At 37.0% G+C, this 27,455-nt stretch overlaps 1 protein-coding gene across 2 annotated transcripts in view; it reads right to left on the bottom strand.

The window, feature by feature from the left end:
- CNTNAP2 (contactin associated protein 2) overlaps positions 1–27,455 on the bottom strand; it is a 1,224,243-nt gene that overhangs the window by 663,318 nt on the left and 533,470 nt on the right. For both annotated transcript variants that reach the window (XM_075745282.1, XM_075745283.1), the window contains exon 4: positions 25,887–26,034. In XM_075745282.1, coding sequence (XP_075601397.1) covers positions 25,887–26,034 — 148 coding nt within the window. The remainder of the gene's footprint in view (positions 1–25,886; positions 26,035–27,455) is intronic.

The raw sequence follows: 27,455 nt of genomic DNA, 5'->3' as shown, positions 1-27,455 counted from the left end.
GGTTCTGTGATCATGAGACCAGAAACTTGGCTGTCCTTTGCTTTGCTCTTTACAGTCTTCTTGCTAAAGACCAGAAGCACATGGAACATGGAGCTCTGGCTCTTTCAAGACACTTCGACTCTGCCAGAATTGACCAGGTAGACATTGTCATGACACAAACCTAATGGAGTTATGTACTCTAATGGAATGGCATTCTGTGAAAAATATTCTTTTTGTATATAATATAAATCTATGGGTAACTACGTTCTTTTTACCAAATGTTACCAAATACACACATTTCAAATAAGAATCTACTGATTTTGCAATACATAGATAAATAAGTCATCAGAAGCTCATAAATCCAGCTAACTAATCTCATGCATCTGTTCAAAACAAAGGTATAAGATACGATCCTTAAATGATCATTTTTTTCACAATTAATGTCACACTTTTTAGATAAATAATATTTACAGACTGTGCTGCTGATTTATCTGTTTCAGCTGAGCATAGCATTGCATGGTCTATTGGAATCTGAATCTTGCTGACTAATTAGAAAATTACTGACAGTTTTACAAAATTTGAGTATTTTGAAAAATCTTAAGGTAAACCATAAGTGTTCTTTAATAACCATGAAACAAAAAGGATATTTCCTTAAAGACATATTCAATAAAAAGCAATTCTGAAGAACAGAATAATTTCTGTAAAATAAATACAAACTCTTAGAAGACTCTTCTTGGAGGAATCAGAATGCTTCTGTGCATAATTATTCCATGACAGAGATGAATTACTAACTCTGTACAGCATAGGGACAATAAAGAAGTACTAGGTGGGAATTGTAGATCCGATTTAATAATGCATTTTGTTCGTAATGCTAGATACTACTTAAGATTTTTGAGAGAAATGGTTAAATGCCTAAATGTTGCTGTTCTGAACATTATTAGACATTTTTCTGCTTCTTCTAGCTACCTATCTACATCACTAGTAATTTAAGTATCTTTTAAAAAAATGTGATTGCACTGAAAAATTGCATTAGAAAAGTAGAAAAGGTACCAAGGAAGTGCAATAAAACACATGGAACAGTTTTACTTCTGTGAAACATTTCTATCATCCAGACAAAGTGCTGAAGGGTGTGGTCAGGCAGTAAATGTTTAATTATCATTACAGGCAAGCTGCAGTGGATAGATGTAAGGGGAGCAAAGACTCTTTAGCTTATCCAATACACAACTGAATTTTTGCCAAGAATGCCTCCTGTGAAAGAAAATACTTCATTATGAATTCTAGTCTCTGCCTTTATGTAAGGGAAATTAATGGGAATTTCGTCTTACTAAGAAATGCTGAACAAGTTTCTTCATTAACATCTAATTCATAGCTCCTGAATAGAAATATAAAAGAACATGAGGAATATGATTAGATACACAGATGCAAGAAAACAGAGAAGAGAATACAAGTTGCTCCAAATTTAACCTACTGTGTCATGAAATTACAGATCATCTGAAATGAAAAGCAACCGATATGAGTACCTAATGAACTGTGTGAGGTAGAGACAAAGAAACAGAACCTCAAAACTCTTCAAAAAATAAACTTTTCAATATTTCTTTTTAGGAGCACTGTGGTGCTGTTTTAATAGGACATTCTTAATTTGCACAGTACTTAAATCTGATTTGGTTCATATTATTTATGGTTTTTTAAAGAAAATGTCAGGAAATCTAACAATTAAACTTTACCCCTTAGTTTTAGTTTGTATAAGGCCACTAGCAATTTTTTTTTTCCCCAAAAGTTACAATATTTAAGTTCTATCTACATCTATAAAGTGTGAAACATTTTCAGTATTTTGTGCTTTACTCATGTTGGAATGGTAACCTTGCAGGAGCCAAGCTGGTCATTTGGTCGTCTTGGAAAAGAGCTGATCACTGAAAAACAGACACCTGGTAGGTACTGTTAATGCATAGTCACTTTTGTTTCGCTGACACAAAGACAGTCTGACAACAACGTAATTAATTGATCCTAATCTAATAGTTATGTGACTACCACTTCTGGCTTCACAGTCAAAGTATATGACAATAGCTGATACAGTAACATGGAAAGCCATGCTGGTTTCAGCTTAAGTAAGAGGGTAAATGAAAGTTTGTTGCAAAAAAAAAAAAAAAAAGAGGACAGCAGACAGGAGAAAAAAGGGAATCTTCCATACAAAGCTTTAAAGAAGGAATTACAGAAAACACAGAACATAGCAACTTCAGTTAGATGGGGGAAAAAATTACAGTGCCTCTGTAATGAAGCTTTATACATTGCAAAATTGTTATGTACCTAATGTGCAGCTGGTTTTAGAACAATCCTGTTGACATTAAGTTGCACCAGTACTAGTATCATTCCTACTTTGAAGGTTCCGTTTGCAAAGTAAATAACTAACCCTGTAGGTTGCAAATGTAGGTGACTACAGTCAAGCTTCGTATGGAAAAGGGCTTTTCTAGTAATCTGGGTATCCTGTTATGGGTAGGTATGTTGGATATAACCCAGGTAATTCTTTAAGCTGTGGCACATCTGACACTGAAAAGAAAATGTTGTCCAATTATGGCCACATTATGGAGAAACCATTTCTAGTTAAGTATCAGAAGAGTGAGAGTAATCCTGTTCGTACTATTTAGGCTGTTAACTTTAAAACATTTTGGAAGAATTTTTCAGTGCAAAGTTCACAAAATTGATTCCTAAATGCTGACAAGCCTTTATGCAATTATGTGAAATGGCACACATGAATTATTCAAAGTGTTTAAAACAAGTAGTATGCAATACTTACAGTGAGATTTATAGGCACAGAGAACGTTATTTTTTTTCTTTTAAGTCTTCAAACACAAACTGAGAAATTTAGGATTAGGCATGCAAACTTTGATAGCAGCATTTACTGTTTTCATCATATAACAAGGCAACAAGAATAGATCCTAGTATCCTTGTCTTCATTTTGGAAGAGAAGGCAAAGATATCATTCACCAAAAAATACCCTTCTTTCACATTACAGAGTTTCTGATCAGCATTCTAATAAGCATGCTATGCAAATTTCAGTGAAATAAATGAGACTTATAAATGTTCACATGACCCTATCACTGTGAAAAACATGAAGCAGGTAAGTAAAGGCAACCAAGAATCTAAAGGTTTGCCTGTCTCTCACACACTAGCACAGAATGCACCAAAGCGTGACTATTTCCAGCCCCAGAAACTTTACATTACCGAGCACTGGACATCAGCCTGCCAACCCAGCCCTCTCCCAGTACAAGAGTTCCTCCATGCATCCCCCTACTAGCAGTGCTAATGCATTTCTGGGAAGCATTTGAACTCACGTCCTTTGAGACACAGGAGTGTGTTCTGAAACTGTTGTGAATCTTGAATTTACTTCTAAGACTAGACAACAAACTACTACTAACTCATTTTTCTTCTGTTTATTTTAAACTTATACCTCCCCACATGACATGCAGTAATTGGTAATATGTTTTAATTATGACAATATTGTTACACATTTTAAGCATTTGAGCATTAAACAGATAAAAAAGATTTCTCCTAATGTGTCATTCTAGATTACCTCCTACTAACAAAAATACCAGCTTGATTCAAGGGTCTTACTGCAATGACTGTGAATAAAGTACCGATTCCTTCACTTTATTTCTGATACTGTGTTTATTCTGGGGTCATGACATCTTTTCCTTTTTTCTTTTTTTTTTTTTTTTTTTTACCTTTCACAAGAATGAAGTTGTCATCTCCAAGTGGTAGCCTAAAATGTCACACTCACCATATTCTGCTCTTAAACACCTGGGCAAAGTTTCTTTTGGATTAAAAACACCTGTAGAACATTGGGGGCAGGGGGATGTTGCTAAACATATCCTGAATACACAAGTAGTTATGAAAATTAATCACTACTTCTTTTAAAAGGAGACAATACACTGTTGTAGATGTTCTAAATGGCATAAACATTTTTTTTTTCCTAATTAGTGAGTGTGTTCTCCTTGGAGTAAATGGTCACAGCTTGTTTTACTGTGAAGCTTCAAATGACAAAGTATTTTTTTCCTCAAAAAAGGCAAAATTCTTTCTCCATCCTTTCTCTTACCCATCATCAGTGAAAAACAATTAAGATTTTCAATGCTTATTAACATATAAAAGGTATAAGGGAAATAAAGGTCAGTTGTATTGCTTTGTTTATGTTTTAAAAGTCTAATTACTGTTTGTAAGTCAAAAAATCTGAATTTTGAGATATAATATTCAGAAATTTTAATAATCATTTTTTCCTTATAAAATTCAATTTAATGTCGATGTTGTTTAGATGTTTGTTAGAGATATATAATATACGAAGAGACATCTGATCAAAGTTGATTTACTGTTACAAAAATAGAAAAGTTGGGAAAGGCATACACTAAATCTTTGAAGACAACAGAAGTCCAGGTCATTTTGTTCTATAAGGTTGTTCACAAAAGTATGAAAAAACTTGAAAGACAAAAAGATGAAATAAATCTAAGCAGAAAACCAGTAAGTTGAATGAATAGCATGTCTGACAAAGAGGAGTTGGATACTGAAAATCAATGGATCTGAAGAGAGATATCAGAGATTTGACCTACCTGATGGACAAGACCATGAATGACTTGCATCACCATTCCTTTTAGAACTCAAGATTTAATACAGATGCCAGAGGGAAAAGGAAGAAATAAAGAGCAACCTTTATTATAAAACTATGCATTGATCTCCCCGGCTCTAACTCCCGCGTTATCCCTGGAACCTGCTTTATCACCTCTGGCTGCATGGGCAGAGGCTATATGGCCACTGTGAGGCAGAGAAAGGATCCTGTTGCCCCCGTCACTGCTGCCACTTGTAGCTGGGTTTGGACAGCCCGCACAATGACAAACTTTCTCCTCTGTACATCTCGTTCCTTCTCCAGCTTATCTCCCCATTCTTTTTTTTTTCTTTTTTCTTTTACTTTCCTCTTTTACCCTTTGTTTAAAAAAAAATAATAATCCTCTACCTGGAAGTGACCATATACTTGCAAGGAATAAGAAGATGGTCTGTAAAGTGTCTTCAGCAACCCAGGGCTGGTGTAGGTTTTCTTGGTCAATAAAGCAGTTGATAGGATCAACTATATGTATATGCTGGTAATGTATCTACTTGATAAAGTAACATGTTGGAACCATTTTTAGCTTTACTCTGATCCTATGCTTTGGTTTGATATTACTATTTCATTAAACTGATACTAATGTTTTTTGTTTATATTGTCCATTATGAAAGTTCAGTAAAAATGATAACAGTCTTCAGATAAAGCAGGCTCATCAGCAGTCTCTTCAGATAGTATCTTAGTATCTGAACAGATATTCCAGTGCTTATTTCCTGAGGTTCAATGTCGTTTACAACCAGCTAATACTGACTGCATAGTCAAGTAATGTTTCAGTTCAGAAAATGGAGTCGAGAAAAAAGGAATGCCTGTAAGCTGACAGTAACAGACTGATAGACTTTGAAACACCGAAGACACAAAAAAGTGACTATAAATATATTCTATGCCAACATTCTCAAACAGCTGAATTATATAAGCTCTACTCTTGAGCTATGTAACCTATCAGAAAACATGTACAACGTTTAAAAAAAACCCCACCACCAAAATCTATTTTCTTTAAATGTTGCAAGTTCTTTTGTTCGTGATTTTCAATACTGTGTTTTCTTCAAGCTGTGAACTACAGCTTTGCTATTGTTCCCCTAATTTCAAGGGAAACTGCACCTCAATAAGAACTAGGAAAATTTTTTTGAAAGAAACTATGGCACAAACTGATAAATATTCCGATACTATTGATTTTAGTACTACTGATGGATGAAAATTTTGCAGCAGCATGTTTTTCATCAGAACCCGCTGATTCTTTGACTTAAAACTGTCAGTAGAAAAATGGAGAAAATACAAGGATAAATTGCATTAAAATCAGGTTTTTAAAATGTGTGACAACTAGATAATAGATTTCTTATCTTACAGAAAAAGACTATTAATCATTGAGATATTCTGTTTCTGTTTTTTTAAAAACTAAATACAGTCATGCTAGATGTTTTCAACTTTTAAGAGAAAAGGTAAAATGACAAGAAGTTAAAAAATAGGTATGAAATGCCTAATTGGCTTTTCTCACACAGCAGGAAACTTTTCAAAATTATCAGAAATTATTAGGAAAGGAAAAACATCTTTCTTTCAGCCTATTTAATATTATTTCAGAGAGATGCTTTGCCAAGGTTCAATGGGACTTGAATTGGTCAAAGTATTTTCCCTTCAGCTCAAACTAGGTATTCTGTTGGAAACAGAAACTTCTACACTCAAATATGAGAATAATACTCAATTTAGCCATCTACTAACAGAAATAAAACTTAAAGTACATGGAAAAGATAGTTAAGATCTCTCCTGGGTGAAATAGCCTGGGGGTATGTGCTTGCCTAGCTTGATAAAGTTTCTCTCTACAGCAGGATGTAATAAAAGGAAGAGTTAAGTTTATTCACAACAAGTATTTAATGTCTGCATTATGACAGAAGATCAATCGTTCAAATCCCCCTACTTTATCTGTGGAAAATACAGTGCTATAAAGAGATATTTCATTCACTGTGTCTGCAGCTGTCCTAAGACACAGCTGTCAAACTTAGGGTCAGAATTTAAGCGAATAATGAAAAATTAAAAGTTTCCAGTGGAATTGCCAAACAACTCAGCGATGTGTTCAATTTGAAGTCTCACATATCATCACCTGCAGCACTGTATTGTATTAATCTATTGTGAATAAACCAGCCCTCTAATATATTTTTGCTTGTAGAAAAAGTAGTCTGCTTGATTTCATCTGAAAGTGCTTTCAACGGGAGAAAATGCGGAGAGGTATTGCATGAAAATGGTGTAAGCATTTAATAATCAGCTAACAGAAAGTCTGTGGCATGAAGTCACCAGGTCTTATTATAAGCTTGCAAAGGAAAGACTGCTTCTTTCCCCTCTGCTACCTCCAAAATTTACACTAAATTAGCGAAACCTTCAGCAGAGTGTAAGGCATGGTACTGTCTTCTTCCAACTTACATATTGGGTGATTTTTACTACCAGCTAGCTTAAGTTTGCAGACACATACCCAGTGCCGGGGCAATTATTCTGCTGGTTTGCTCATAGAACCAATGCTGTATACAATTAATACTTGTGATGAATTACATTACAACTAATGATGACAAACATACCCCTCCAAAGCTGCTACAAGTAATCTTAGTCCTAAATTTACATAAGTCCTTTGTTGAGTTTTGACTGGGGCAAAAGATATGCCTGCAAGACTGAGTCTGAAACCTATCATATATCCTGAACCTGACATTTCCAAGAATTATCTCAGATTTAGGTGTCTGTACTATGACATATCCAGATTTTGGAAAGAATTACATAGATACTGAGGGATGCTTGGTGCTCCCAGCAAAACAGCTGACTATGGGAATAGCTCAACTGAAATCACTCTTAACATTTTTTCCATTGGTGAGAACTGACAAACAATTCATTCTTACTCCCAAGTGGCCATACATTCATTATCTAAGTGCATAAAAGGGACCGTGTATTTCTGCTGCCATTCAAAATTCAGAGAACACTCCTGACCGTTCCCTTTGTTTTTCACAGTGTTCTTACAAAAAAACACACAAGGAAGAACTGGAATCAGGAAACTACACACATTTAAAGCAATGAGAGAGCAGTCACTGGAGAGACTTTTGGAGAAAAGAACTGACAAAGGAGAGGAGAGAAAAATCAGGTCAGTAAGAGAAAGGTTGCAATGATAAACATGTGAAAGACAGAGTTTACCAGGTTCCTTTTGACTCTCCTAGTACAGCAGTCAATAAAAGGGTGGTACTGAAGACGTTTATTAAAACTGTTGCCTCAGTTTAACAACCATTTACTGTAAGACATCAATAAGCTGAATGAATGTAAGTCATGACTCACCAGTAACGCAAGAGAATTCAGCTGAATTTATGACTGTAAATCCCCACTACTTGTTGCCTTTTTAGTATGTGCTGCAGCTCAACAGGCTTTTCTCAGATCACAATATCACCAACATCCTCTACCACAACTAACTACAAAAACATTCTCCCACCTTAAAGAAAATGAACAACTACCTCTTCTAACTAGTACACACTTATTGAAAGTTTGCACCTCTCTAATGTTTCACTACCACTTAACAAGATACCCTGGGTCTGAGTCTGAGTCTGATTCTTCCTTCCTTCCTTCTTTTCTTTTTCCTTTCCTTTCTTTTTGACAAAGGTCTAATCCAAAGTTCATACAAACTAAAAGATGTTTCCTACTGATGATAGAAAGCTTAAGCAGATGAACTTATTTGCTGCTAAACAAAGCAAATCACTCCACAAGTGGCATTACCAAGCCTGCATACAGCTGTTGATAACCAATTCATTATTGGTTTTTAGGTAAGGAAATTGTTGCCCTTCTAAGGATGTTTTTATAGCTGTGGTTTCAGAAAGCCAGTTTCTCAAGTTCTTCAATTTATTTAAAGCCAAAAGGACAATTAAATAATATGGTCTATGAGGGGAAAAAAAAAGTGATAAAGAATATGTCTGTATTGAAATAATTAAACTCCAGTTACCTTGCTGATCTGGAAATAAAAAGATAGAAACATTACCATGGAGGAAAGCTTCTACTAAGGATTTGGGGGATCCCATCCCATATAAAGTTATTAATTTTTTGTAAACAATAATCAATATCAAACTATAAAATCCTGCCTGATAAAATCTGATGAATATACAGAATTAAAACGGTACAAAAGTTTCCTCCTTTTTCTCCATTTTCAAATTACTTACATGCTTTTCAAAATTTGTTCAGATTTCTTCATTATTTAAAGATATAATTTTAAATCCTAAAATTGCTAAAGTTTTGTTGGGTTTCTGATTTTCTAGATAGGATTTTCTAGGAATGATTTAGCTGTTTGTTTAGACACAGCTCAGACTAAGTACATGATATAGGTATATATTTATGTATTTATGGGGCATATGCTATAACTTTATGTTCTTCTTAACTAATGTAGATTTCAGAATTCAATTTGCAGTGAAAATGCACTCAAAGATTACCTCCAAATTTTAACATGATTTTTCAGTCTTCGCTTACAACTGCCATTTCAGCTTATACCTTATCAGTAATGTTATTTGAGTGAACATTGGCCAAATGTTAAAACAGAGTTTCAATTGTAATTGATATGTGAAAATATATGAAAACATTTAAGGAAATGTTTTCATACAGTATTTACCCAGTTTCACTGTAAATTTCTAAAGGATACACAAATTCTAAATGTCCTATAAATTCCTAACCTTTAAATGCAGATAAATTTATTTTTCACATTTCTATATACATTTTACTAATATCACATGCCCTATAAACAAGAGAGGATACTATACAGGTTTTACTAATCTCTGATGTATAATACATAAAAAATGAAAACTATTGTTCTTTAAAGGATTTTCCTTCACCTCAATCTCCATCAAGTACAAATACGCATTTATTAAGTGATCTCTGTACAAGTTCTCTATTCAATGAGCAATTCATGAAGCCAGCTAAAGATCCAGATGAAACCATACTCAAAAGTAATTATATACAACTTGAACAATAGTCAACAGAAAAATATTCAGTATTCCATTGTTTTGCTGTGCAGCTCAGAACAGTATGAGAAGTGCTCCAGCATCATGGAGCTTAAAACATTTTTCCAAATCTTCTAATAAAAAGGGGTGCATGTGAATAGAGATAATATTTTACCACACACACTATGTCGTACACTTTTCTTACCATTTGTGAATAACTTCTTGTGACAGCCTTAGAAATGCTTAGACTAAAAGAAGAGCAGCAAAGAATCCAATCTCAGAAAGTTTATGTGATATCTGACACCATTATAACTGAAGCCATTGAATCTAGGGGGTTGCTTATTCAAGCCAAAAATTTGTTATCTTTTAGTAAAATTCACTGGTACATGAAACAGGCCCGGAAGATCGTCTGACTGCTTATTTCACTACGGACCTTTAGCAGTTATGAGAACTGTTGGACTGGATAAACGCCAGTGGCACACTGTAGGTACCTTTGTCTCATTCTCCAGTTAGTTGTGCCTTCAGGAGAGGCTGGAGAGAAAGTGTGCTCTCTTGGGATGGGGATACTGTCAGAAGAGTTGAAGGTAAGCCAAGGGCTGGCACGGCATTGTCTGAGGGTGGCAATGCTAATGGAAACATTTACACTGCTCCGGGGAGCACTAAGGGTTTAGAAGCACATCTGAAATGCCTATAGACGAACACACGCAGTATGAGAAACAAACAGGATGAAATGAAAGCGCTGGTCTGTTCCCAGAGCTCTGATGTCATTGGTATTAGTGAGACGTGGTCGAATGAGTCCCACGAGTGGAGTGCCAGGATGGAGGGCTGCAGGCTGCTCAGGAGGCATAAGTAGGGCAGGTGAGGTGGAGGAGACGCAGTGTATGTAAGGGAGAGGTTTGGCTGTACAGCCCTTGTCGTTAGGGATGAAGTAGTTGAGAGCCTTTGGATGAGGATCAGGGGGATGGAAAATGAAGCAGGTATCACTGTGTGTGCCTACTATTGATCACCCAGAGAAGCTGGTAGCCCTGATAAGTTTTTCTCTAAGCCATTAAGAGAAATTTGGAGAAATCTCTGGATCAGTAGGCCTTGTCCTTATGGGAGATTTTGACTTTCCAGACATCAACTGGGATATCAAACTGCTGTGACAAGCAAGTCTCGGAAATTCCTGAAGTTTGTGGAAGATAATTTCTTACAAGTAGTCAATGAGCCAACAAGTAAAGAAGCCCTCCTAGACTTGTTATTTGTGAATACAGAAGGACTCATGGCAGATGTGACAGTAGGTGGCTCTCTCGGCTGCAGTGATCATGGCTGAGTTTAAAGTTTTTGGTTTAATGAGGAAAAAGTTTAGCAGAGCTGCTACCCTGGACCTCAGGCAAGCAAACTTTACACGATTCAGGGTGCTAATTAGCAGAGTACCCTGGGAATCCGCTTTTGAGGGCTTAGGAGTCCATGTGTGCTGGTCAGTCTTTAAGAAACTGAACAAGAACAAAAGCTGGATTCTGCACCTGGGATGGAGTAACGCCAGGCATGAGTCAAAACTGGAGTGGCTGGAGAGCAGCCCTGTAGAAAGGGCTCTGGGGGTGCTGGTTGACAGGAAGCTCGACAGGAGTCAGCAGTGTGCCCTGGCAGCCAAGAGGGGAAACGGCATCCTGGGGTGCAGCAAATGCAGCAGCACCCAGCAAGTCAAACGAGGGGATTATCACACTGTATTTAGCCTTGGTGCAGCCTCACCTGAAGTACTGTGTGCGGTTCTGGGCCCCAGCCTTTCAAAAGGATGTGGAAGTACTTGAAAGCGTCTCAAGGCGGCCACCAAAGCAAGGTGGCGAAGGGGCTGGCAGGCATGTCCTCTGAGGAGCGGCTGAGGACTCTGGGCTTGTCTAGTTTGGAGAGAAGGGGGCTGCAGGGCGACCTCACTGCTCTCTCCAGCTTCCTGCGGAGGGGAAGCGCAGAGGGAGGTGCTGCTCTCTTCTCCCTGGGACCCAGGGCCGGGGCGCGGGGGAATGGCTCCGAGCTGCGACCGTCAGGGGAGGGTCAGACGTGACACGCAGAAGCATTTCTTTCCCGAGGGGGTTGCCAAACCCTGGAACAGGCTTCCCAGCGGGGTGCTCCGTGCCCCACGCCGGCCAGTGTTGCAGAGGCATTTGCACAGCGCCCTTAGTGCCGTGCTTGAACTTTGGTCAGCCCTGAAGTGCTCGGGCACTTGGACGAGATGGTCGTTGTAGGTCTGGTCTGGTCTGGTCTGGTCTGGTCTATTCCATCCTATCCTATCCTATCCTATCCTATCCTATCCTATCCTATTCCCTGTGCTTGCTAGAAGTCAAACAACGACGAGACCATCATTTGCCTGAAATTCCAGGGGGTATTCAGTACCAAAAACGCTTTCAAGATCACAAATCACAATTGTCTTTATTCTAGTTTATTTATTTTAATTCTTTTCTATTTTATTGTTATGAAATTTTATGTTATGTTACGAGATGTCATGTTATGTCATGCTATGCTAAGTTATGTTATGTAATGTTATGCCATGTTATGATCTGTCATGTTACGTTATATATGTGATATATGTGATATATGTGATATATGTTATATGTTATGTTATATGTTATGTTATATGTTATGTTACGTACATTTACGCAATCCATTTCTCTTGTCTATTATTTTCTCTTTGCTTTGCTTTCCTTTGCTTTTGTTTTTTCTGTTATTCTATGTTATATTACTTGACATGATGCTATGTTCTTTTTCTGAATCCTTCTCTTCTTTCCTTTTTATTTTCCTTTCCTTTTCTTTTTTCTTTTTTCTTTTCTCTCTTTTTTCTTTTTCTTATTTTTCTCTTTTCTTTTCTTTCTTCCTTTTCTTTTCTTTTTCCATTCCGTTCTGTTCATTATGTTGTTTATTTTACATTATTTTATACTACGTAATATTATATAATAATTCTGCATAATAATAATGTTCATTTCTGTTCTTTCTTTGCTTTGCTTTGCTTTTCCTTTTCTTTGCATCTATTTCTTTCCTTTCCTTTCCTTTCCTTTTGTATGGTATGGTATGGTATGGTATGGTATAGTATCTTCTCTTATGTTACTTTATATGTAAGACAATCCTTTCTTTTCTTTTTTCTTCTTTTTCTTTTTCTTTTTCTTTTTGTCTTTTTCTTTGTCTTTTTCTTTTTCTTTTTCTTCCCTTCCCTTCCATTCCCTTCTCTTCTCTTCTCTTTCCGTTTCTTTTTCGTTTCTTTTCATTTTTACTTTGCTTTCCTTTGTTTTCCTTTGCTTTGCTTTTCCTTTGTTTTCCCTTTGTTTTTCCTTTGCTTTTCCTTTGCTTTTCCTTGCTTTGCTTCTTCTGTTATTCTATGGTACATTACCTTACGTGATGCTACGTTACTTTTCGGAATCCTTTTCTATTCTTTTCTCGACTTTTCATGGCTTTCCTTTTATGTACTGTTCTGTTTGTTATGTTGTTTATTTCTTTTAGGTTGTTTTGTATTATGTAATGTTATCTTCTCTTACCTTTATACATATGAGAATTCTTCCTCCTTTCCTTTCCTTCCCTTTCCTTCCCTTTCCTTCCCTTTCCTTCCCTTTCCTTCCCTTTCCTTCCCTTTCCTTCCCTTTCCTTCCCTTTCCTTCCCTTTCCTTCCCTTTCCTTCCCTTTCCTTCCCTTTCCTTCCCTTTCCCCTTTCCCCTTTCCCCTTTCCCCTTTCCCCTTTCCCCTTTCCCCTTTCCCTTTCCCTTTCCCTTTCCCTTTCCCTTTCCCTTTCCCTTTCCCTTTCCTTTTCTTTCATTTTCCTCTTTTTTTCTTTTCTTTCCTTTCCTTTTCTTTGCTTTCCATTTTCCTTTGCTTTGCTTTTCCTTTGCTTTTCCTTTGCTTTTCCTTTCCTTTTCCTTTGCTTTTCCTTGCTTTGCTTCGCTCTGCTTTGCTATTTCTGTTATTCTATGGTACATTACCTTACGTGATGCTATGTTATTTCTCTGAATCCTTTTCTATTCTCTTTTCTTTTCTTGACTTTTCACGGCTTTCCTTTCATGTTCTGTTCTGTTTGTTATGTTGTTTATCTCTTTTGGGTTCTTTTGTATTATGTAACGTTATCTTCTCTTACTCTATACAGACGAGAATTCTCTTCTCGCTTTGCTTTGCTTTCCTTTGCTTTCCTTTGCTTTCCTTTCCTTTTCTGTGCTTTGCTTTTCTTTGCTTTTCCTTTGCTTTTCCTTTTTTTTTTTTTTGCTTTTGCTTTGCTTTGCTTTGCTTGCCTTGCCTTGCGTTGCCTTTCTTTTCCTTTGCTTTGTTTTGCTTTTCTGTGCCTTTCTTTGCTTTTCCTTGTTTTTCCTTTCTTTACTTTGCTTTTCCTTGCTTTACTTTTCCTTTGCTTTTCCTTTTTTTTTTTGCTTTGCTTAGCTCTGCTCTGGTCTGCTTTGCTCTTTCTGTTATTCTATGGTACATTAGCTTACATGATGCTACGTTATTTTTTGGAATCCTTTTCTATTCTTCTCTTGACTTTTCATGGCTTTCCTCTTATGTTCTCTTCTGTTCGTTAGGTTGTTTATTTATTTAAGGTTGTTTTGTATTATGTAATGGTATCTTCTCTTACCTTACTTTATACATATGAGAATTCTTCTTTTCTTTTTTTTCTCTTTTCTCTTTTCTTTTCTTTTTTCTCTTTCTTTTCTTTTCTTTTCTTTTCTTTTCTTTTCTTTTCTTTTCTTTTCTTTTCTTTTCTTTTCTTTTCTTTTCTTTTCTTTTCTTTTCTTTTCTTTTCTTTTCTTTTCTTTTTTCTTTCTTTTCTTTTCTCTTTTCTTTTCTTTTCTTTTCTTTTCTTTTCTTTTCTTTTCTTTTCTTTTCTTTTCTTTTCTTTTCTTTTCTTTTCTTTTCTTTTCTTTTCCTTTCTTTTGTCTTTTCTTTTCTCTTTCTTTTCTTCTTTGCTTTTCTATTTTTTTCTCTTTTCTCTTTTCTTTTCTTTTTTCTTTTTTCATTTATTTTCTTCTTTGCTTTTCTCTTTTCTTTTCTTTTTTCTGTTTTCTCCTTTTCTTTTCTTTTTTCTCTTTTCTTTTCTTTTCTTTTCTTTTCTTTTCTTTTCTTTTCTTTTCTTTTCTTTTCTTTTCTTTTCTTTTCTTTTCTTTTCTTTTCTTTTCTTTTCTTTTCTTTTCTTTTTTTCTTCTCTTCTCTTCTCTTCTCTTCTCTTCTCTTCTCTTCTCTTCTCTTCTCTTCTCTTCTCTTCTCTTCTCTTCTCTTCTCTTCTCTTCTCTTCTCTTCTCTTCTTCTTCTCTTCTCTTCTCTTTTTTCCTTCCTCAAATTTTTTCTTAAGTTTTATGTTTGTTGTTGTTATGTAATTATGTAATGCTATGTAATGTGATGTTATGGTTATGGTTATGTTATGTTTGGTTCTGTTGTGTATGGTTGTGTTATTTTGTAGTATGTTATGTCATGTCATGTTTCATTATACTTTGGTATTTTATGTTTTTTCATGTTACTTTATGGCAAACAAAAGCCACAGAGCCACAGAAAGCAGCAGCAGGAATACAGGCCAAGCAGTCCCTGGTCCCTGAAGAGTGAGAACTTGAACTAGGAGCAGCGGTACCCACCACACACAAACAAACAAGAAGAAGAAGAAGAGGAGGTGGGTGGAACCGTGGGGTATTTTCCAAAGTATGACACCGGCCGATGATAAGCATCCTTTTGGCCTTCCAAAACTTGCTCCGCCACTGTCCTTCTTGGCCAGCGCTGCGGGAAAAGGGCTCTCGTGCCTGCCCTGCACGTGTATTGCTGCAGCAAGGCTGGAGCCCTTCCAAGCGCCGGCTGTTTTGCCCAAGCAAGAAGCCCTGGGGAAATGGAGCCCTGACAAGGGGCTGTGCTCAGTGCCACAGAGGAGAAGAAGACACCCCCGCGGGCCTCCCTTGGGGCCCGCCCGGGGAGTCTAGAAAGCTTCCTCTCCCCAGATGCGGGGCACGAGGGCCACTTTCGTGGAGCATGAGCAGCAGGCACCTGGCCAAAGGGGCCCAAAGCAGGCCTGGCAAGGGGCCACTGCTCAGTGCTGCAGAGGCAGGCAAAAAACCCCCAGCGACGCTTGCTAGCCCACTGGGGGCAAAAAAAGCCTGCCTCCCCCCAGCTGCAGGGCACGAGAGGCCATCTTCGTGGGGCAGGCGTGAGCAGCAGGCAGTGACCCAGCCAAAATGGAGCAGAGGAGCCCTGACAACAAGCGGTCCCGCGCAGTGCTGCAGAGGAAGGCAAAAAACCCCCGGGGACCAGTGCCAATCTGCCCCGGGGGAAAATTCCTTCCTGACCCCAGCAGTGCTGGCGATCGGCTATTCCCTGAGCACCTGAGCAAGACCGGCCTTCTCCTCCTCCTCCTCCCACAGGTAGGCTGGCCACGCCTCCCAGGAGCTAGATGCCCAAGCCCTAATTCTCAGCCCTCAGCCTGGAGCCATCTCAGGGGCAAAAGGCCCCTGGCCTGATCTCCTCTGGGGACAAGAAGCCCTCCCACGCCTGCTCTGGGACCCCTGGCGACATCTCTGCATCCCATTTCTTTACTTGCTGCTGCCCCTGGCTCCGCAGGGGATGAGGACGGCCAGCTCTGCAGCGCTCCTCAGGAACCTCCATCAGCCTCGTCCTGCTCTGGGCCAGCTCTGGCAGTGGCGCATGGGAGGATGCTCCCTTTTATCCTGACCCGGGGCATTGTGACTGCTGCGTTGCCGGGTAGCGGCACTGTGACATGGGGGTGACGGGGCCCCCCACGCGCAGCCCTGCCCGCCGCCCCTCCGCCTAGCATCCTTCGAAGGAAGGAAGGAAGGCAGGCCTTTAGGGCATTGGCCCCAAGGCAGGCCCCCTACAGTAATCTGCACGTTCACACGATGCCAAGAACAGCATTTATGCCATGTCCATTCCTTTGGATGTGGGGACGCCCGAGTTTAAAGAGAGAGGTTTGCTTCCCTCTGCATGAACTCTGCAGAGACGTGGAGAGCAGACAGGTTTCCCCCCCAACCCTTACAATGCCCCAAGGGACAGTGGCTACTACTCTGCTGATGGTGAGGTCATCCTCCTGGAAAGAAGTCCTGAATGGTTTTGTGTGCTTGACCATCTTTGTCTTTGCACTTCAGTAGCTCTTTTCCTCCTTTGGCCTTCACCCTTGAGATCTTTCTTGAAAGTGATTGCAGCCTTTGTCTTGCTCCTGCTAATCATCGTCTTCTATAGGGAAGATAACACCCTTAATAACGTGCTTTAACTTTCGGTCAGTCCTGAAGTGGTCACACAGTTGGACTTCATGGCTGTAGGTGCCTTCCAGCTGAACTATTCTATCCTATCCTAATATACTGAGTACTGGTTACACTGTGCGTCTAAATGTTTCCTATTTGCTGTAATAGTCAGATGTATTTGGCTAACACAATCAGTGACGAACAAGAATGTTCACAAAATGTATCTTTCTGCTTTCACGCTAAACAGTCTGAAAAAACCCAACAAAGCAAACAAACAAACAAAACCCCCCACCCCCAAAACCCCCCACCAAATCAATGTTAAGGCCTTAAAAAAGGGAGTAACAACATTTCTGACACATTGCCACTCCCAGAATATGAGAGTTGAAGGTTACCAACGTGTTTAAGATACACGTTTATACACTTTATGATGGTATTTCATTTATAGCTTCTGAGTCTTAAAAGCAATGATATACATGGTAAATGGCTCCATGGCAAAGCTGCCTTAAAGTCATTCTGCTCTCAAAGCCAAAATAAAATCATTGTGTCCATATTGGAAATACACCTCTGAAATGGGGCACAAAATTGCCACTACTGATTTCATCTGCCTCGTAATTTGAAAATGAACGATTCCAAGCGTACCTCTGGGACACCCTGGAGATTAACTAGTGCCTAAACTTAGAATGTTTGTGACAAATCATGTGTAAGACACAGCATCATGAATATCACAAAAGAGCTGTCATTTTCACTTGACTCGCTCTCATTTGAGCACAAAGTATTTAACAAGATCTTCGGGGCTTGTATTTCACCCATGATTCACTGAAAAACTAAGCCAGTAACTTTGGACTAGTTCTGAAGTGTTGTAACAGGTTATAGTCAAATTACTTCCGTGACAGCAGTGAATTGCTTCTGAGCATTGACTGACCTACTTCTACAGATAATAAATACAAACAGAGATGTTCTTCACTTAGAAGAAACAGCAAAATTATATAAGTTAAAAAGGATACTTGTGGGGGAGGGTTGGTTGGGTTTTTTTTTATTTAAACTGGAAAACAATTCTCTAGATCTCCAAATTAGAATTAAAATTTATGTTTTAGGAACAAGTTTTTTCCTAATGGTTAGGAATTCACAAAAGGCATTTCTTTTTTTTTTTTTTTTCCCCTTAAAATAAGTCTACAGTAAGTAAAACTATCACTCAAATTTTAGATGAGGAAAGCCAATTTCACATTTATTGTTCCCCATTCTCAATCAAGTAACTTTTTTCTTTCAGATATTTTGCCTTCTTAAAAATGGCTTCCGTTGAAAACTGACTTTACTGAACCTCATTTTAAAGTGCTGGCTGACCTCTAGGCAGACCTAGCCCTAGCAGATGCAGCACTAGTGTGAAAGCAGGGATGGTGACCACAATAAGAAGTTCCCATGGAACATGACACAAAGGATGCACTGTAACAAATGATGTTAATAAGAGGTTCTGGTCCCAGCATTCAGTGATTCTGCATCTGTTCCAGCTGAAAATGCTAAATAAATTAACTAAATCACTGAAGTGTGATAAAACAGAAAAGCCACTGCTATGAGTCCTACACAAGTCCTGTAATCTAATTTTCTATTTCTAGAAAAGGTCTGGTCTGTGCAAAATAAAGGTACAGTTTTCCCAAGCTCAACCTATGAAGTAGGAATCCAGTTTAGCGGTGCCTTAATACTATGGACTTTGCATCTAACTAATCTTGCTCCATGTATTTTTACGTGCCAAAAACCCCTTAACCAACCAAGAAAGCCTCTAGAGATTTTAAATTGCTGTTCTGACTTCTAGGTGGAGCTAGACAGTGTTCTTCATCTGACTTCGGGAGTCACTCAAACGTCAAATCAATCTCTTACTGTTACTAGTAACAGAATCTCTGCACACAGTTAGGATGTAGCCCTTATGAACTAATTTGCCAGCCTCTTCAAAAGAAAGCTTCGAAAACAACACAAGCAGCTGAGTTATCCGTTTGGATATTTCTCTAAAGAGCAACATGTAGATAAATATACTTCTATGTCTGAGCTACAAAGCTGGGAAAAAAAAAAACAAAAGAAAACTTTTCTCATCTGCAAGTTCTCTTCTTTCACTCCCCTTTTCCCTCCAGCTCTCTAACTTTGATGTATAAAAATACACACTGTAAGCTGTTTGCAGGTCATATCTATTGTACATGGAAGTTAGTAGACCTAGAGCCTCACGTGAGCTTTTTCTGGCAAGTCCATCTCTCCAGCCATAGACATCTTCAGTCTCTTTTTCAGTTGGAATTAAAGGAAGCATAATAGGAGACCTGTCTACAGGACCACAACTCTACTGTAATTATGTATACTTTGAGCTCTTTCAACTTGTCTTCTACCTGGTTTTGAGCCAGAATGGTACACATTTCCAAAATTTTCTCCACAAGAAATATTACTTTGGGTTTTGGGTTTTTTTTTTTCCTTTCCTTGACATAAAAGCAAGGATTCTTGCATGGTTACATATATCCAGCAATAGAGAGTTCAGAAAAACAACAGTTACTGTTATCATTATTATTTAGCAGGGACACGTTTTTCTCCAATCCACAGAAAAAAAAAAAAGTTATAAAAGAGCTTTTTTAAATGAACCAGCTACATACATCCTTCTAAAGGAAATGCTGAAGGATTAAAAAAAATGTTCAAGTGTAATTGAAAACTCCCTGGGAATACAATTGAACAAGCTGGTGGGGCATGTATTCATATAAAATACTTGTTTTCCTCTTACTGATTATACATTCATTGGCAGGTAACAAATGAACCTGAATACACATGGTTGTTGCAGTTCTCAAAGCTGTGGTGCTTGAGAATATCTTACCATTAACATCGTTACAGCTAGAAATGGAAAAACAATGGACTTTTCAGTTTACTGCCAGTTTTAAAAAGTTTAAAGAAAAAAAATTTGTATTGCATCAGATTAATGAAAAGGTAAAGAATAAAACATAAGGATAGGATCTTAAGACTTTTTTTACCACAAACTCATTTTATGTCAAATCTTTCTGAAATATTCCATTTAGAAAAAAAGAATTAACATTCAACAATAAAGTATTTGGAATTTTTTATTTTTTTTATTTCACCCTGAATCTTCTGATTTTAGAACTAAGTCTTTTAGCACTAAACAAATGCTAAATCTTTTTATATATATATATGTATTTCAAATGCTTGAAATAGATGTTTGAAATTTTAAGTAATACCTGCTACCAAAATAGACCTATATTTGTTACTGGTAACAACCAAAGGTAATAAATGGACTGAAGCCTGTTCTCAGTTACTTTCATGCCAAAATATACAAACATGTATGTAGGAGCAATCACAACCATCTCTTTCTGGAGAGGGTATGGAGGAAAACAATCTGTACTGAGAATGCTTATAAAGAAAGATGGCATTTTTGGTCTTAAATTGCAAAACTCTACTGTTTAAAGACTACCATGACCTGAGAATATATGGAGGATAAAAGGTATCAATTTTCATGACCCTTAAGGAAAAAAAAACCCTATCCTGCATGTCAAAAAACTAGAAAATATGCTAACAAAGAAGCAAGCTTATAAATAGAGCACATATTCAAACAGAGTTTGCAAAGAAAAAGTTCAACAGTTCATTTCCCTCACTCTCCATAGTTTAGATGTGAGTATTCAACCATGCACCTTTGATGTCAGAAAGAGAATATCCAAGCTATGTTGGTAGCTGCTGAGCTGTGAAGATGATGGCTAAAAATCAAACACATAGACCTAAACAGGTATAGAACTACCCAGTATAAAAATACTGAAATTTAAGAGAAAAGGGGAAAAAGGTTGGCTGTTTAGCAGAACTCCTAACTGGCCCATCCACTGTCACAAGCAAAGCTTCCCAGTTCACAGGGACGTCTGCTAAATGATGGTTTCCATTCTGTGGCTTTTCCCCCAGATTAAAATCCCTGTATATTCGAAGCACTGTTACTTACAGTGATTTAACAGAATTGCTAGAAATATGATAACATGATTTCACAAAATAGACACTTTAAAATTATTCTTCCTTTTTGCCAGTTAATATTTTTATGCAGTTCCACCACTTAGATGGTCAGAAAAGTCTGACCAGACAACTTAGTGGCACATTTATCATTAGTAATAAAATATCATAAGAACAGGCAGGGAATCATTTATGCAGATTACCGGACTACATTAGTATCTTCACCATTTAGATGAATATTCACATAAGTACCGAAAGTGTAATAGCAGAAATATGTATGCCTGTGTTTATATATGTATAGAGCTATATTTATTCAGCACAGGTTGTTCCAATAGCAATCATGACACTTCAAGGCTCATACTTCTCTTTTTTTTTTTTTTATGTTATGTTGGTAAAACAAAATGTCCAGGGTATACTACTGAATCCGGCCAAGTGAAACCTGATCAGATTCCACAAAAGGGAAGTAATAGCATCTTTCTCATCTTCCTTAAATAGTCCCTTTGATGCTGGATGCAATAGATGATTCTGGACAGGATGGAGGTCTCTCATTAAGTATGTGTGTCAATCATGTGAGACAGCAAATGAGAGATGGATAGTTAGTTACTGCCAATAGCATGAAACCAAGCAAAGGAGATTTTAAATAAGTATCACAGAAAATTTCCTAAAAATTAATATAGCCGAATGTGGAATTCACGGCCAAAGGAAACAATGACTTAAGTTAAAGTCACTGCAGGCAGACGGGATTAACTACACCAACGACTACCCAAAAGATCTGTTCAGCCCATAGTTTTTAGCACTTCAATACTTCCTAATCAGTTCTTGCAAACATTCACTTGGCTCATCCCTTAACAGCATCTCCAAACCTTGTTTTTGTTCTGGTAACATGTTTACATGACATAAGGTTTTGTTCACTTTACTCTCTGGACAATAAATGTTTTCCATGCAAACATCATTATTTCATAAAACTCTAAGGTCTGTGGTTAATATTTTTCCTTCTTTTCCCTCCCTCCCCCAAAAAATCAGTCACCCATCAGGAAACTGAAACACTAACATCTGACATAGCACCATACAAGTAGCATAGCTAATAACTCAGATGAACAGATCGGCAAACACAGCTCAAGTGACATTTGTTCAGTTCCACAGCTTCCTAAGTATTCGCAAACAGAGCTGGTCAATGCATGGAAACAGCTTAGTTTGTGGCCACTCATGGAGCTTTATCATTGTTCCTGCTACCTATTTGCCTTGTGTACATTGAGTATTTGCAGGACTTTCTGCCATCTCCAAGAGACTTTTTCTCAAGTATATTCTACAGTTCAGAAGTGGATCGTTTGTAATTTGAAAATTCTTACCATCAGATGTATAATTGCATCAAAAAGATTCAGATGTACAGTTTAGACGCAGAACATCAATGCAGCCATATAAAAACAACCAAACTTCTGTGAACAAAGGTATCAGTGAGTGCTTTCAACTCATAGGATTTCAGCACCCAGAAGGCCTCATACAGTTATCTTGAAAAGCATAGCCAAAGACTACGCAATAGTATCACTGTTACAATTTTTGTAGGCATTCACCTGCCACAGGATGGAGATTAAGGGAACTATTCATATGGCAATGATCCTGCAGGAGCTTATTGCGATCTCATGAATCAGTAGTAAAATGTACTATATTGTAGATGTCACAGCCTCCAGATGCCATGTCTTTGCTGCCTGTCTCAAAAATTCATGAACGTGGACATGATGGAAGATATATGTCACGTGTCTTTGCTTTCTGTCTCCAAAAGAGCACGAATAAAAATTTGCCATCATTTTTGACTTAACTGATTTGGTGGATATTTTGCCTTTGCTTATACGGCTTTCTTCTCTATGACTTGCTTTTTGATAAATGATGTCACTGCAAGTGTAAAAACCCTTTTCCCCTTTACAGTGTATGAAATAGATAATTTTAAAATAAAAGCTAACACTCCCATTGACTAAAAAAAAATATTGTTTATATTACAGAATAGTCTATTTGTTGTTCTCCAAGTTTGTTTTTCTCATGCAACTCCTCTATTAAGATAGTCATTAAGCAAGTTATTTACCTAATTTTAATACTTTTTTTAATAAGACATAGTCAGTTTTGCCCTATAGAAAATGAATATTTTTTTCTAAATTCAATGTCACCATTTATTCATCAATAAAAATACAAGTTCATTCTGAATCTTGTTGTAGAGTGAGGCCCTAATTCTTTTCCAGCGATTTCCATGAGCTCTTCTGTTAGAAGACAAGCCCACAGATCTCATCTACACAAAATACAAAGATGCAGTTTCAATGACAGCCCAGATTTCAAACTTCAAGGAAAACAAAACCAAATTGAAAGAAGATTTGGTAATGCTGTGAACTTCTCCAGGGAACAGATGTGAGCCCTAATCGCTCTCTGGAAATCACACTTCTTGTTTAATTTGCTGGGTAAGGAAGAACATGGATTTCACCTCTGGTACAAAAATTTAAATGTATCTCTTATAGGCATACCCAAACAAAATAGGAACCAGAAAATATGGCAATTAATGACCTGACTTTTGAATAAGCAGTTCAATATGGGGAAGTATTTTTCTTAATACTCTGAGACTAATGACCAGGTTGCAGTAATGTGAGTTTTTGTAGTCATTAACTGCATGTCTTCCCAATTAAACCTTGCTTGCACTGAGAGAAAATACCCAATTTTTATATCTGGAAACATGCTCTCTAGAATACCTAAATAAAATAATATCAATATGAATCAATAAATTTAAAGAAAAACATGATTGGAATATATTGGACAGCCTTTTTATTTAGGTAATGTTTCCAAAATTTGGGGCAGATTTGACTAGAAGCCTATCTTTTAATCAGGCTTTGAAAATGACTGATTATCTAAATGGTCAATTCCTTCAATGACAGCAGGATTAATCTGCAAATCACACTGGTTAATGACAGTGCTTATATTTATATGCAAACATATGCACTTGTAATCGGTAAGGTTAAAAACTTTGCCACTGCCAAAGGATACGTCTGCATGGAACGATGTAGCATTATATACCTGTCTCCAAATGACACATTTGATGACAAGTTGGGAATTTGTACACACTACTCCCTTGTTCCAGTAGTCATAACAAAGGGCTGCCTTCCTCCCTCTTAATACTGTGAGTTTTTAGTTTTTCTTCTCAACTGCTCTGCTGCTAGCCAATGATAGCATTTTGGGGACAGCCCAATTCCTGTATGTAAAAGCCCCACTGCATTTTAGGAGAGTTTTTGAAAGAGAAGTCCCTATACGCATTAAAATGTAAAATATTATTATTGATGTTATATTAAAAAGCCCACAACAATTATTGAAATCACTTCTAAAACAAACAGAGCAGCAATACTCTCTCAGTAAAATTACAATGTTTGGCCACCTCAGTTCTTCTGTGAAGACACATTTTATCAGTATTTTCATAGTTCCAAACATTGTTTCCTTGGCAGATGCTTTTTATTCTCTTCCAAAAGTCTGTCAAGCAAGCAACTTTTCATCAAATAACTGAAATCATTTTGTCAACAAGCTGTGTTTTACTTTTTCTCACATTTACTTTAAGCCTCTTAAAACATCCTGTCATCTACCTACAGTATTTTGTCTATCCATGTCATCAAAAAAATACTACTTTTACCTGTAAATATTGCAGCAAAGATGATGGGGTTTATTGTTTGATTCTGCTACATTTTTTCTGTTAAAGAGAGTCATATTTCACAGTAAACTAGATATTGGTTTCTTGTATCAAACACCCGAATTTGCATTTGATATAGAAGCAAGGAGGTACACTTAAAGGTGAGTATTTATCATGCTGCAAAATCAACCATGCTGTAGTGTTTGGTATACTTAAAACAGCATGTAAAACATTTTAGCATTATGATGGTTTATTAAGAGTCATGTACTCAATGATCACAGTGATACCTAAAACTTCAGCAGCTCAGTTTCTCTTTGAATAACAATCAACTTTAGAATAACCCACTGTTCCTCAGGTAACTGATACGCTGTTGTCTTTTTACAAATGTATCTAACACCCATGCATGCTCTCAGCACAGCAGCACCAGCACCACAGTGAGTTTGATTTGATTTCTCAGCTAAGTTACTGCAGCTGCTGGGAAATTCTCTGTGGTTTCAAATACATTTTTTAAAATCAGGCTTTAATTCATTGCATAGAAATAGGAAAAACAATACCAAAACTCTATTATTTGTGGTTCTTAATGGTGCTAAATGAAAGTATATAGCCTTTTGACTATCCATCCAAATCAAAACAACTACTGACATCACAAAGTGTTTTTCCTTTTTGCTAGTTAGGATGGCAAAGGGCTTACATATGCCTTAAGTCACCCAGTGAAGTCAATGGATGAGACTTCCAGATGTGTGCTCCTTACCTTATTCTAACACGTGGTTATTAAAAGACAAATCTCAAGTAGCTCCTTCCAGCTAAAATGTAAACAAAGGCAGGATACTACATAAAAAATACATACTTAGAAATAGGACATCAGACAATTTTCTGCAGGTTTGTAAACCTTCTTTAAGCGTTGGACTGAATTCAATGAAGGGCATTTTGAAACTACCCTTGCTTTTCTTAAAACATAATCAGTTCTGCTGTTAACTTCAGAAATATTTGTACCATTGGTCATCTGGATTTCAAAAGAAATTCTAAAGTCATATTCAAATACTAAATGAAAAAATCCTGAAAAATATGTCACATATTTAGACAACCTGAGCTATTCTGATAGAATTCTCACTTATTTGCTCTAATTTTATCTCCAGCACCAGGCCATGAATTATGTCCTGTTTCCAAGTTGTTTCCCTCAAGCTCCAACACGACATTTGTCTGAATACTATCTTTTCCTCAACTGGCCTGTTCAAGCTTATCTAATAGTAAAAGTCTCTGCAAAAAACCCCATGAAGATCAAAAGGAGCAACTTCAAAGCTGTGTTGTGAATTCCAATGTTGCATCTTCCAGAGAAGAACAATCTAGCAACTCAGAGTTAAGGTTACAATAAATATTTCATGAAGCCCTGGGCAATATAATTAGCAATCCTGGAACATCTTAATCTATCTAAGCAAAAAGTACTTGAAATTTAGATTTAATGTGAGATCCAAAACTAGTATTTATTTAGGGGGGAGGAAAAAAAAGATGTTCATGGAAAAACTTACAATAGGAGCAGCCGTAGACTTCAATTCTTAAACCAATTTGGCCCTCACCATTCCAGTCCAAAGGAACTATCCGTACATAGCGAGCAATAACTGGATGTTGTAAATCATGCCGGACCACACTATCAGAGTTTGTATTTCCAGGAAATGCCTAAGGGAAAGAAGAAGAAAAAGAAAATTATTGTATTACATCTCTCTCACATGCTATGAAAGTTCTGTTCTGAAAGAAAACATTAGGTAGTAAAGTCCTCTGAGTGTCTAGGTTACACTGAAGTTTAGTTTAAATGTTTCTTTGATAGTGACCAAATGAACAGTTGATTTAAAGTTTCACAAGAATACCAAAACAGTAGAATTGGGCCCTCTTCATCCACAATAGATATGCTGAAATCATGGAACATCTGCTGCTAGGAAAGAAAGTAATCAATTTTGCATCACTAATCTGTTACTCAGTTATTAGCATGTTAAAAAAAATTGTCCAACCATATGTGATTTTTCTGGGGAAGAAGATACCCATCCTCTATCAGTAAGATTACACACACCAGTCATTTTCCTGTAAATGTGATCACTGAAATAACTTGCTTCCTACAACAGACAGGGACCCCTTCAATTTTTCAGATTTCTAAGAATTTAAAAATCTTCCTTTACTTTTGACATATTTCCCGTTGGAAATTGAGTGTCCAGTTTCTTTCCCAGCCATAGCTGTCACCCACAGCACAGCCTATTTTTGGTTAATAAAACTTTAGAAGTCAGGAAAGGACACAAGAGCTCTCAAGGAAGTTTTGAAAATCAATGAATTAAATATTTAGCACTTGGTTTGTAGTTTTGTACTTATTGGTAAAATATTTCATAGCATCAAGCTTAAAAGTAAACAATACCTATCAGCTAACATAATAAGACTTTTTTTGGTCTCGTCATTTTATGGACAATCCATTTATTCACTGATGGCAGATGTTAAAGACTATCATTCAGTTATAGAGTAGTAATAAATGAACAGAGAAAAGATGACCCATTATGAGAGAGCCTATGAAAATAAGAAATTTTTGTACATCCTCATAAAAAAAGATATTTTTGCTACAAAGAAAAAAAAAATCATTAGTAGTATCTACACGGTTGCCATCTGAATAAGTCTATATAAAATCCTATAATAAATACCCATAATGGAATGAAAATCAAAGAAAAAAACAACTGGGCTGTAAGAAATATTACTGCAAAATACAGCCATCAAAAATTTGAAAGAGCCAAAATTTAAGTTGTCCTTTTGCATACAGAAATAGCAATACCTAATTACTTGCCCAGACACTACTGATTCTGAAAGGATATCTCAGATGAATAATTATTTTGTACAGTGCGCAGTAGATCTATGTGGTGGTAAATGTAAGGAAGTTCCACAGGATCCCTTCCTTGGTGGACCCCAAAATTTATGACATATATTAATGGCTACATTCACCTTAATTTTTCTGTACTGCAGCTATTAATGTGCTAAATGATGATGATGGCACTCCTCACTTCATAGCTGAGCTTGTAAGATACACTAATTAATGTACATGAAGCACTTAGATGTTTGAGTGGTGT

The sequence above is a fragment of the Balearica regulorum genome, chromosome 2 (genome assembly GCF_011004875.1).
Source record: "Balearica regulorum gibbericeps isolate bBalReg1 chromosome 2, bBalReg1.pri, whole genome shotgun sequence".
NCBI lineage: Eukaryota > Metazoa > Chordata > Aves > Gruiformes > Gruidae > Balearica > Balearica regulorum.
This window is presented reverse-complemented; position numbering and strand designations above follow the sequence as displayed.